The sequence below is a fragment of the Trichoderma gamsii genome (genome assembly GCF_001481775.2).
Source record: "Trichoderma gamsii strain T6085 chromosome Unknown Scaffold_6.2, whole genome shotgun sequence".
Lineage (NCBI taxonomy): Eukaryota > Fungi > Ascomycota > Sordariomycetes > Hypocreales > Hypocreaceae > Trichoderma > Trichoderma gamsii.
The window spans coordinates 663,993-676,126 of NW_020171343.1; the positions used below are offsets into that span (position 1 = coordinate 663,993).

The 12,134-nt window shown below is 45.3% G+C and overlaps 1 protein-coding gene across 1 annotated transcript; it reads right to left on the reverse strand.

The window, feature by feature from the left end:
- Nucleotides 1-5,708: 5,708 nt before the first annotated feature.
- On the reverse strand, nucleotides 5,709-8,102 carry TGAM01_v202520 (neutral/alkaline non-lysosomal ceramidase; the record flags this gene model as incomplete). The annotated part of the gene is made up of 2 exons (XM_018810458.1): nucleotides 5,709-6,812; nucleotides 6,912-8,102. The coding sequence occupies 2 exons, from the start codon at nucleotides 8,100-8,102 to the stop codon at nucleotides 5,709-5,711; spliced, it is 2,295 nt and encodes a 764-aa protein (XP_018656310.1).
- Between the last annotated feature and the right edge of the window lie 4,032 nt (nucleotides 8,103-12,134).

Below are 12,134 nucleotides of genomic sequence, written 5' to 3' on the forward strand. Positions count from 1 at the left end.
CTGAAGTCTGCCTCCCAGATTGCTCCCTCGCAGGCGCGCAGACGACGGCCCGTGCAAAGACATGCTGAATCCATATTCTCAGAACGAGTACAGCAAAATCCGAGGCTGCGACGGAGTCACACGACTTGATGGATGCAAAGGGAAGAAAAAAGCGTCACAGCACTGCCGAGCGATATCACAGCTGGGGTGCAAATAATGATAGGTGGTACGTCTTTACTGCCTGTAGTTAGCGGCTATAGGTCGGATCTCAGCCGCCATGCCTCTAATAGAAAGCGCCTGGGCTGCTATTCAGAGCCCCTGCCCCTGCCCCTGGAGACAGGTACAGGTAGAATTGGCGCAGTAGCAGTACCAGTGACGAGCTCGCCGCAACATACCAAGCTGAAAGTACCCGTGCTGCTGCTGCTGCCCGCGGTACCCCATACAAGTCTGCTGCTCTTTTACCCCGTATCTCAAGCTGCTAGCACCAACTGCAGTTGCCACAAGCCACCGAGCAAACGCGGGCGGGACTACTGCCGGTGAGCCCCACACCGGACCAGATTTAAGGTCTGTGCACCTCTTGTTGTTCGCCCTTGCCGCAGCCACGGACGTGCCTTCCGCCACGACCTCAGTTACGGATGTGATGGTAAGGCAAGAAGATCAAGACTGAAATAGATGCCTTAGGTGTTGACAATTAGGAACATGGAGCATAGCGAAGAAAGAATGGCATATTTCCAGCTTCACACACGAATATGCTGCTGTCATGCACGTCTATCCCATGTATAAACGCCCACACCTACCTCAAAAGCATACCCACATACACGCTGCATGCATGCGTGGATGGCCAGGAAAAAGTATTTTTTGGGCCACAATTGGCGTCACAAAGGGTGATCAGTTGCTCCTCGGCCTCAGAGCAGGATAGCCGCTCAGCAGAGGCCAACCAGAGCAAGACATGGCCAGCCGCATTACTTCATTCTTGGGAGCTGTGTGTCTCCGTGCCTTGATACGTCTACCGGAGAGTGCAGGGGCTCTGCCTCATCGACAATACCCTTACCCAGCTGATGCAATTGGCCCGTCCACGCCGGCAGCTGACGGATGAAGAGGCTCCTCCTCTCACGGCCTCACGACCACAGGGCATTGCTTCCCTCTTCCTACGGACTACTACATGAATATTGGCTATCGTGCGCTGGAGAGAGGCCGAATGCCTGGTTTGTGGCTCCGTGGCACTAGCGGTTGGGCGAAGATACTTGGGCGCATGCGGCCGCCAGAGCCAGGTTTCCTCTGTCGTTGCGCAACCAGCCACCGCTGTGCCGCGCCTTCAATTTGGCTGTGCGGCAATGAACCACTGATTCCCCGGTCAACAGACCGTGTGACGCGGCTCTTATAGAAGTTTGCTACCCATTGACTTTGCTCCAGAGCGTGGTGCTAATGCATGTGCGGAGTAGGTCCCGTCCACGTTGTCAGCTAAGCCAGAATATACAGGCAGAGTCATACCAGCTTTCAACTGTTTCGGACGGTTGATGATGCCGGCGTGTCCGCCGGATGCCAGTCCCCGATACCATATTGAGAGCTGCCGATGAGTTGTCTCGACACCTTGCCGCCAGTTTGCCAGTTGCTGGCAAACACATTACATGGCCCCTCCCGTCTTAGCAGCAGGGCTGAGTGGATACGGAATAGCAGCAGTACGACCTGATGCTACGTACATTTGGGGGAAACAGAAAAACTTAGATTGAAACTGCACTGTTGTTCGACCTGCGAGACTACCTGGAGGAGCCACCTCTCAAGCTATGATGGGTGCATGCATGCATGTACTAACGCGCCTCTGGCATGGAGGCTGTCTATAACTTCGGTTGACTGTTTGCAAAAGCACACTTGGATGGGCTGATGGCTTTTCACAGAGGGTCGACCAGTAGGGTGTCCCCCTTGGAATATTAAGATTCGTGGTAAGGCGGACTGTGATCTATCGCTGCTTATATGAATATGTGCATACATGCGCATGCGCGTATCATGCTTTCAGTGTGGACATGTTGGGCAACGAACCAACGAGGACGACGAGAGAGATCCAGCTGACAATTAGGCTTATACTATTTCCGCTTACATTGTACTATCAGCTTGCATCATAAGCATGCGAGCGGCAGATACCAACAAGAGGTGTGAGAATGCCCAACGGTAAGATCGTCCTCCCACTCGGGTTGAGAGCTGCCGCTGATGAGATTTTCTTAAACAGGACTCTGCACTTTTAGCAAAAGCCGCCTTCGATCTCTTGCCGCTTTCATGTTCGAAGGTCTTTTTTTCCTCAAAAGGTCAATCTTTTCCAAGTGCCCCGTATCAGCTGTAGCTGGCACCACAGTTTTCGTGGCGCAAGTCGGTGGAGAGCATATGCCAACCGCATTAGCGGCCTGTTAAGGCTGAAGTCTCTGGATACTGCCCTACATATTATTGCAACATCGCGAGTTCTGGCCCTTCACCGGTCGAGGATCAGGGAGAAGAAAAAGTGCCAACGCATTGCTTCTAACCCTGTCCTTGGAACATGTACGTCTAAAGCAGGACTTGTACTGCAGGATCGGATACTAAAGCTGCCCAAGAGGGGGACAAACCGCTCAAATGAGCATGGGATAGCGGCGGGGCATTCCTCGCGATGACAACGAGCACACACGTCTGAAAGCTGGCAAAGCGTTGAGAAGGGGTGTGAGTTGGGCACCAGAGCGGGTCCATGATTCCCCTTCTCTTCCAACTTTTCTCTTCATTAGCTCAAAGCGCCCGGATATTCACTCTCCAAGGACACGCATCAAGTATGTCATGAAGGTAGCCCAAGATAGAGATGGGTACGTGCGCGAGTGAAGCGTGCACACCTGACAACGGACAGGGAGTTATATGATGGCTGGCGCCATCCCCAGGCACAAAATTTCACATATGCTGTGCGACGTTTTAGCATGTCTTGCACATCGGTGCGTCGATAGGCAGGCATGGTACACATACAACATCCCTCTGCCTTTATGCGCCAGACGAACTGACACGACACACGACAACATGGCACGGCACGACACACGACATGAGTTTGCCGTCTAGGCGGCGAAGTGCATGCTCAATATACAGCTACCTTGCAGCTCTGTAGGTAGCAGGGAAAGAGCGTGCTGGAATCGGGCAAGGAGCACATGCATTTTGGATTCCTCTTCTAGACTGAAGCGGAGAAGAAAAGAGGAGATTGAGACATTACCCAAGAGTCTGGCCACTTGTGCCTGTGTCTGGTAATGATGGAAACGAGTATGTTGTACCTACGCGCGCGCTGCTGCTGAGGCTCGCTTGCTTCACACTAACAAGAAAAAGTCGTCCAAGCAGATGTAGATCCGGCGGTACCTGTCGATGCAAGCAATCAGGGATTAAATTCGGAATTACGGCATCGAATTTGAATCTCAGCTTCGCCCGACCCTTCGATAAGAATTCAATTTGAACATGGCACCATATACACTCCTTGCAGCCATGGAAGAACGTATCCGTGGTGTCCCTGACAAAAAAAAAAAAAAAAAAGACTCGCTCGCCCCATCGCCGTAATTCGAGCCGCTTTCATGAATCCAGCCTTCTAAGTCGGCATTTTCTCTCGAAATTGGTCGATCCGCATTATATCATCTGCGTGCCGCCCGATGCAAGACACTCAAGTCACGACTGAATTGGAAGCCTCATCCGAGGGATGATTACCTGCGACCACTACCGTGTGGCACAAAGTTGGTTGGTCCCCAGCACACGGACGGCGGCTGGCCGCTTATGGCGACCCTTTTCCCAGCTGCTTCCTTACTCATGCGCTCCTAATCTCTCTCATGTCTTATTCTCTTGTTTTCCATGTCGTTCTACAGAGGCCCCCACAAGACTCTCATTTCGAGACTTGATACGGCGCTCTCCAAGCATCCGCGTATCTTTGGGTCTGAGTACCTATTTGGGCATTCGTTGGGCGCCAAATTATACACTAACAATCCTCAGTGCTACATGCTCTCCTTTTTTTCATTTCTTTTTTGCTTTTCTCATTTAAGGTTGGATCCATTCTGTTGGCTACAAAAGTGGTTACAAAGAGACCATGTAATCTCCCTCTGCTGTGGTTTTCCGTCTTCGTCATTCAGAATTGATGGTCAACTTGCGCAAATACTCTAGCGGAATAGACATGGCTGCTGTCTCCTTACAGTAGCCAGTTTGATGAGGCAGTGCGTCTTGACGCATACTACGTACTTCGCCATGGTAATTGCTTTGGCTTCTCACTCCGACTTCGATGGCAAGTGGTACTGTCATGTGGATGGATGCTGGAGCCTGACTGTTTGCTGCCGCTTGGTATTCCTTGCAGGCAGCGAACAAAAGAGAATGAAAGAGTGGCTTGGACAGAGTATCGGGTCCCATTTACATTAACCGACACGCTATGGTGTCTCCTCCTTCAAGAGTCGGTGATGATATTTGAGGGGCTGTGAAGGAAAATGTCACGAGTGAGTACAAGCTGCACTCAGGAGGCAGCAAGCCGAGACATTCAGAGAAGCGATGTCACAACGCTATCTACTCGAGCCCATTGGCTGTTGATGACCTTCACGCATCGCCCCTTGGCTGCCCCTGAAACGAACGAGTGAAATTTCCGTCTGGAAAAAGTTCATCTCTTATGAAAGCTTCCTTTTTTTTTTCTTTGTAGTATTCCTGCCGCTTTTCCCATCTTATAGGACAGGCTGAGGTCCAACGGGGTCCATCAATAATCCAACGGGAGCGTGAGTCTTCCAGAAGCCGTCATGTTAAAATTGCCTTCTCGTACGTTCCCGTTCCTCCCTTGTTGCGAACAATACAGGATCTGACCTATCAATGTGAGTCTAATTGGTAGTCAAGCTGGACTTCTCTCTCTCTATCACGCCTTACTGGTCTCTTACTCTCCCCTATCACGGCGTGAATGTGGCGTCTATGCAATGTGATTTGGTTTTGAGCCGCTTTTTCTGACAACCAATGGGTTGGTAGGGTCAGGGGGACTGGAAGAGATGGAAAGTTGGCTTGCATAACAGCTTGATGTGATTATACCAGGATTTCATGTGATTGGACGACAGGTATTATTGCTTTTTAGCCAACGAGCCTTGAAAGTTGATGAGGCAGTGAGTAACATCTTGGCATTTTTTTCAAAATCATGAGAAGAAGTAACAGCCAGACGGGATGCCCCTATTCACGGTTCCTATATAGGTATTGTTTGTATCAACTGCACTACAGAACAGAGAGAACAAGAATTAAGATCCCGCTCTTTTGTTACCTAAGGCAGAACTTGAAAATCTTCCCCATCCCAGATGTCTGATTCAAGCTCCTAAGCCCTCTCTGTATCGCGAAATATTTACTACTATCGCTCCCGTCATAGCATCATGTAATTAAGCATATGAGTACAGCCTTGATTTTTTTTCTTGTACAACGTTGTGGAGTGCAGTCTCTACCCGGATGATTGTGACTTTCACAGATGAAGGGTGTAGGTTTACCGGTCCGAGCGCAGTAAGCAAGCCAAGAAAAAAAAAATGAAACTGTAGAGTAGCTCTGTGTTACTTGTCTTGTCTTGTCTAGAGACATGGAGACTGCTCTCAATAATGCGGGGGCGGTGGTGGTGAGGTACGAGACCTGTCGGTGCTTGCTTATTTGACTTATGACTGACTTCACAGGGGAACGCGACATGAAGGCATTTGGTAGAAGTACTTCGTAACGCGCCAGCAAATTGTTATCTAAACACAGCTATGCTATCAGGAAAGCCTAAAACTATTACTCGTTCCCGTAAATGACGATATGCTTCCAATCAGGGGCTTTGAATCGCCGTAGTATTTGACCCGGTATGTCCCTGGCTGCGCGTTGCCGTATGTCTCCCATGTAATGTCCACTTCGCTCTGCCCCAAAATGAAATTGGTTCTTCGCCATGTGTAAACGAGGAACCAGTCCGAGTCATCACGCACTTGCGTCCAAGATCCGTCGCTGCCTTGTTGTTCAATTGCCGCAAAAGTTTGTTCTTGACGGAGATTGTTACGCGGGTTAGCGGCCTGGAAGGTGACATTGACAATATCACCGATGCTATATGTGGGATGTGGCTGCACCAGGACGCTGCCAAAGTTTTTACCCAACGGTGAGCTATCTTGTACGACACCCGTAATAAATGAAATCATGCTGTTGCGGTTGTCTGGCGGAAGTGTACCTTGAGAGGGAGTGGCAGTCGAGTTAGGGAGGAGGTAGTGCATGTTGCTGACGGTAAGATTGATATAGGCGTTGAGCTCATTTCTGCCGTAGAGGGTGGAGGCTCCCTCATAGCGTTGAATATCGTACTCTTCAGGGGTGGCACAGTAGTGAGCATAGCTGTTGGCAGGGCCGCCCAGGACAACGATAGGACTCTCATCGAGGAATGTGGCCGCCTCTTTCGCGACTGCGGCCTTCCAGCGGCGACCAGACATGGTGGTAGCTTCGCTGGGGCTGATAATGATGACGAGCTGGCCCACTCGAAGCATCTGAACATCCACGATATTAGGGGTCCACGCGTACGGCGTGCTTACTTCACCAACATCCAAAAGAATAGGCTTAGGCTGCTGGCATGCGACCTGCTGAGGGCCCGGTGCCTTTAGCAAACCACCCACAACTCCCCAGAAAGGGTTATCTGGGTTACCAGACTCCCCCTGAGTGAAATCGAAAGCGCCAGGCCAGTCAGAAGTTCCGGCTGCAAAAGAGTATCCGAGAGCAGCAGGGCAGGTCTGGGCCTTGGTACCATCCGGCAATGTGAAGTTGAAGTACCGCATATCCTGGAAGAAGTGGAAAGATTTGACTGAAGATCCAGTAACCGGAGTACCCGATGAGTCTATACTATTCTATCAAAGTGTAAGTTGAAACTGCTGTAGCGAAGATCACAGGCAGGAAAAGATAATCAAGGGGAAAGAACAGTTCACGATGGCTAATATTGCACTTACATAGATGCTCTGAGCTCCAGCGAATTGCCTGCGTCCCATCTCGTGGCAGCTCTTGACGCCAAGATCCAAAGCCTGGAACTCAGGTCCTCGGCCATGGCAGCTCTGTGACTTGCCATCTGCGCAAGTACTGTTTTCAAGACTGCACTGCTGGCCAGATCCATCATCACACCACGCGCCAAGAACATTCGGAGTGGTGTCGCCAACGTTGGCTTGGCTGAATCCGGCCACGAAGCCTTCGGCAGCATTGGGGTCATCGGCCATGGCACTCTCTAAGAGCCACGCAGCAACGCCCTTGTTGTCTCCAGAAGCATGAGTGTTGTTCCCAAGCATAGAAGTGCCGTGGACGGGGAACCACGACAGAACACCAATGTTCTTGCCATCCGAAGCACGCTGGAAGCGGAGGAGAGTCATGGTGATATCGGTTTCTGCGTTGTACTGAGCACGCTCCTCATCCGGGTTATTAAGATAGGCCCAGAGTGAGCGGTTGATGGCACCATCGGAAATGTCAGTCGAACCAACATCAAGGTATCCTTCCTGGAGGTTCTCGTGAGCACGCTGGACTGAAAGAACGGCACCGTTAACAATGGCTTGGTAACTCTGCTTGTCCCAACCAAGAGATGTGATTTGCGGCAGCAGATAGTTGAACCAGGCACCGGGGCCAGAGTGGCTGTGAGTTCCTGTCAACGCAATGTTGTTCTGGCCATAGACGCTATATTCGCTGCCCAGGGCTTTCAGGCCATCCAAGAGCCCGTTTCTCATGGCAGTGTCTCCGGACTGGGTGTCGAGAACCAGATAGACGAAGCGGTCATTGGGGTTGTTGGCGTCGGCAATGATAAAGGCGCGGCTATACAGACGCTGGCGCAGGCCAGAGCCCGTCTGGTCAAGGTTGGCGTATCCAGCAAAGTTGATTTCGACGACGGGGCCGGTGATGTCGGCCTTGCCAACGCCGATGAGATACTGCTGGCGATCCGCATTGGCGAACTTGTTGAACTTGTGCAGCTTGGCTGAACTGATGGCGCTGAAAAGCAGCACTGACAGAAGAGTGAAGACGCTCAGGACCGAGAGGGCCGATCGAGCCCTGCCGAGGGTGAGCGACGCCATGCTGAACGATCGAGATCGAGCTGGCGGCTTGGCTTCTTCAGCACTGATGCCGAGAGGGGCCTTCTCCAGCCCGGCCGACGAGTCTGCCATGCAGTATTTATGTCTTGTGTATGTCGTATCTTGGTTTGTTAATGCCCGATCTCGCGAGCCAGGAAAAACAGCTGCACCGGACCACTCGACGACAAGGGAAGCAGCATCGTTATGCTCCTGCCGTTTGAGACATGGTGATGGCGTCCAAGGAAGGGGCGGCACGCCCGGCTGCCCTCCATCTTGTGAGCTTCGCGCCACTAGTCCTGATGCAGCCCTGATTTACTGCCCTTGGCGGACTAGCTGAAGCGATGGCTGGGATGTTCCTGCTGAAGAGTGCTGTTTTTGCGCAGGCTAGATGGCGGGGATGGCTTTAATTCGATGCGTGTATGGAGCTTTAGCATCAACTCGCTGCGACGATGGCTTTGATGCTGGCCAATCGCAGGTGAAATCCTAGATCTAGAGTATACTGTATTCTAATTTCACTTCTGCTTTCACCTACATCTCCATTTCTCCGTCTTGAGTACTTATTTGATCTCTTCATAGATTTCATTTTTCACCCCCCGTTTCCATTCCCATCTAATTGTCTGTCTTTTACAAGACTCATAACACAATTTGCGAAACCGAGCTGTCCTCCTGATCTGCTTGTCCTACCTACTTGTCTGCCATACAAAGAATGTGGAGACGGCCATTGAGCGGTGCGGCCAAGGTAGTATTAATTGCCATCGTCATTCATGCGACCCCATTCCGCGCGGCACGACTCTCACTCACACCTCGTATACTGTAGGCTACACAGGTAGTGTGGTCAAGCAACGCAACCTCAGTTGTTGAGAAGCCGCTGAAGAATCCACGCGAAACCGGGGCATCCAGTTGCGCCGTGCGGTGTCTTCAGCGCCCAACTTCCAGTGGCTCACGGGCCATGCGTAGCCGACTGCCGTCACATCGCGCAGCGTAAAGGAGGGAGACTGCCCTGATCGCAGATCTTGTTAAGAGGCCGTTTTGCTGCGCGGCCTGCGTATGTAGCTGCTGCCCCTCTCTGTTATTTCTTCCCATATCAAGCTTCGTCTCTGTTGGCTGTGGAGCTGAGAAGTGCGGGGAGCGCTAGATCAAGTGCAATGGGTCACCCGCCATCCCCGGCTCCATAGGGCAAATGCCAGTTGTGTCTGCCGAGATGTGCGGAGTCCGTCGATTGTAGGTATGCGTTGACGCCTTCTTGGCCCTGCTCTCTTGCTACACCATGGGTCGCGAGTATGTACGGATCTACAGCGTATAATGGCAGATCAACACGTCATTACGGGTATTATGTGTCAGACGGGAAATTCTGAGAAGCAGGTACGCAGTAGACGCTATCGGACTATCGCTAGCTCTAGGCAACCGGCCATAAGCTTGAGATGAAGCATCGCATCGTCACCACCCACCCGTCAACGAATGGGTGGGATACACTAACTAAGCGTGGTGTCAAGGCCGGGCTATTCTGTACGTCACCTCCTTGAACAGCATCATGTCCGATCGCCTGGCTCGAGCCTCGGCCATGGATTCGAAAACAGCAAAATCACTTGTCATTTGGCTTGTGCAAATGCCTAACCTGCGATTATACCCAATGGGTAGTTATTGCATAATTCAAGCGCTTTCTTCAAAGTCATTATTCCCGATGCCACGATCATTTCCTTGGATCTCAAGTACAGCTAGTGGCGCGCCTAAACGAAATGCTGCAAAATCTTACCCTGTAACTTGCAGGGCTACGTTGACATCCTGATACTTCAGATGTAGCTATATTTGTGTATATGGTATGAATATATCCACCTTCAGTCAAGCATGACACAATGCTATATGTGATGCATCAGGAGTTTGGACTCGATGGGTACATGTATTCTTCTGGTTCTGCGCAAATGGCGAGCGAGACTTGAGTTTCGCTCAGCTATTAGTATAATGATTGTGAACTAGGAAGGAGTATACACACAAGCTAACCATCGGCCCCCCCTATAACCTGACTATAAGTAATAGTCACCTTGTCTTTTACACTAAGGAAAGATTACCTATGCAATAGTTAGCTAATTACTACACTTACTATACTAACCCCCTTTACTATTATATATATACTAGGAATAAAGTTTAAATTATAGCCTAATTATTAGTTAAGTAGTAAATAATAGATTTTCTATTATATATAATATTACTTAAGAATTAATTTAAAACTAATTTAAATTTTAACTGTAATATAAATTATATTATAATTATAACGCATTTATAATATACCTATAGCATACCTAAGGGAATATACTAATAGTAATATACCTATAGCGCACTAACTGTAATATACTTACTATAACACATTAACTATAACGCACTAACCATAATGCATTAACTATAATACACTAATTATAATACACTAATTACTTTATAATATCTTTATAAAGCAATCTAGAATTAATTTTAAAGTTAAATAAAAAGCTCTTTTTTTTAAGTCCCTTACTTATATTTAATAAGGTAAATAAATTTTACTTATTTTTTAAAAATAACCTTTAGCTTTATAAAGAAATAGTAAAATATATAAATCTTTATATTATAATATAAAAAGAACCGCTTAATATAACGCCTAATATAAAATAAAAGAAACTGCTTAATATAATACCTAATATAAGATAAGAGGAACTTAATATAAGTTAACTTTAAATTAATTCTTAATTAATTTTAATATTATATATTAATTAACTTAGGATTTAAATAATTAATTTTTAATATTAAAATTAACTTTTACTAATATTATAAAATTATACTTACCTTTATTAATAAAGGCATTTATTTACTCTTTATTTATATTAAAGTACTTAAGTATTAATTAAATTAAAATTACTTATATTATTTTAATTAATACTTTATTTAAGGAGGAAATATATACCCCTTAAACTAATATAAGTAAAAAGAATTAATTTAAATTTAATTTTAAAGTATTTTTAATTTAATTTAAAATAAATTTAATATAATCTTTATTATTAATTCCCTCTAAAACCTAGCTTTATTACTTTATTTAGTAATATACTATATATATAAATTATATATAAGTATATTAGTAGTAAAATATATAAATTTATTTCTTTTTTTAAGTAAAATAATACCTCCTTTAATAAAGATATACTTTAATAATTAAAAACTTTATATATTAAGCTTTATTTTTTTACTTTATTATAAAAAGTAATTAAGTAAGTATTTTTTATTTACTTTAAAATTAATTTAATATTAATTATATATTAATTAGGCCTAAGTAATATAATTTAAATATAAAGCTTAGATTTATTATTTTAATTTTCTTTTAACTTATAAACTTTAAGTAACTTAAGTAAATTTTTATATTATAAGTAAATAAGGAAAAATTATAAAAAATATATTAATTATAATATAAGGTATTAATTAATATACTTAATACTTTATTAAATATAAAAGTAATATTAAATTAATTTATATATAATATTTTATTTAATTTTACTTACCTTAATATATACCTTATATTATAACCTATCTCTTATAGTTACACCAACAGGCCTACCGGGTAAGCAGAACCGGATTAACATAGGACTAACCTACTAATTACAGACGGATTATTAAATTATCTTAATAATCTAATAAGCCAGGAATAAATTATTAAAATCTTAAAATAATCCACAATAGATTATTAAATTTTATAAATAATCCTATTTAATTAACTAAATATATAAGTTTACTTCTTTACACTCCTTTAAATAACTTAAATAGCTAATTATTAACACAGAATTAAAATTATAATACACTCTATAGCTTACTCTTTAAGTAATATTATTATTTACTATTTACTATTACTTATAAATCTCTTAACTAATTTACTAATATAAACTATAAATTAAGTTTATCCCTTAGGAATCTTATAAGCCATTAACTATTTAAGATATTAATAACTTAGGTTATTATATATTAATAACTCTTATTTAAATAGTTACTAAACCTATAGGTAATATTATAATAATAGCTAATATTTAGCTACTAGTGGACCTAATAAACTAAGATACCCCTATTAAACTACAATAAGCACTACTACTAGTACTTACCTTAGAATAATAAGTA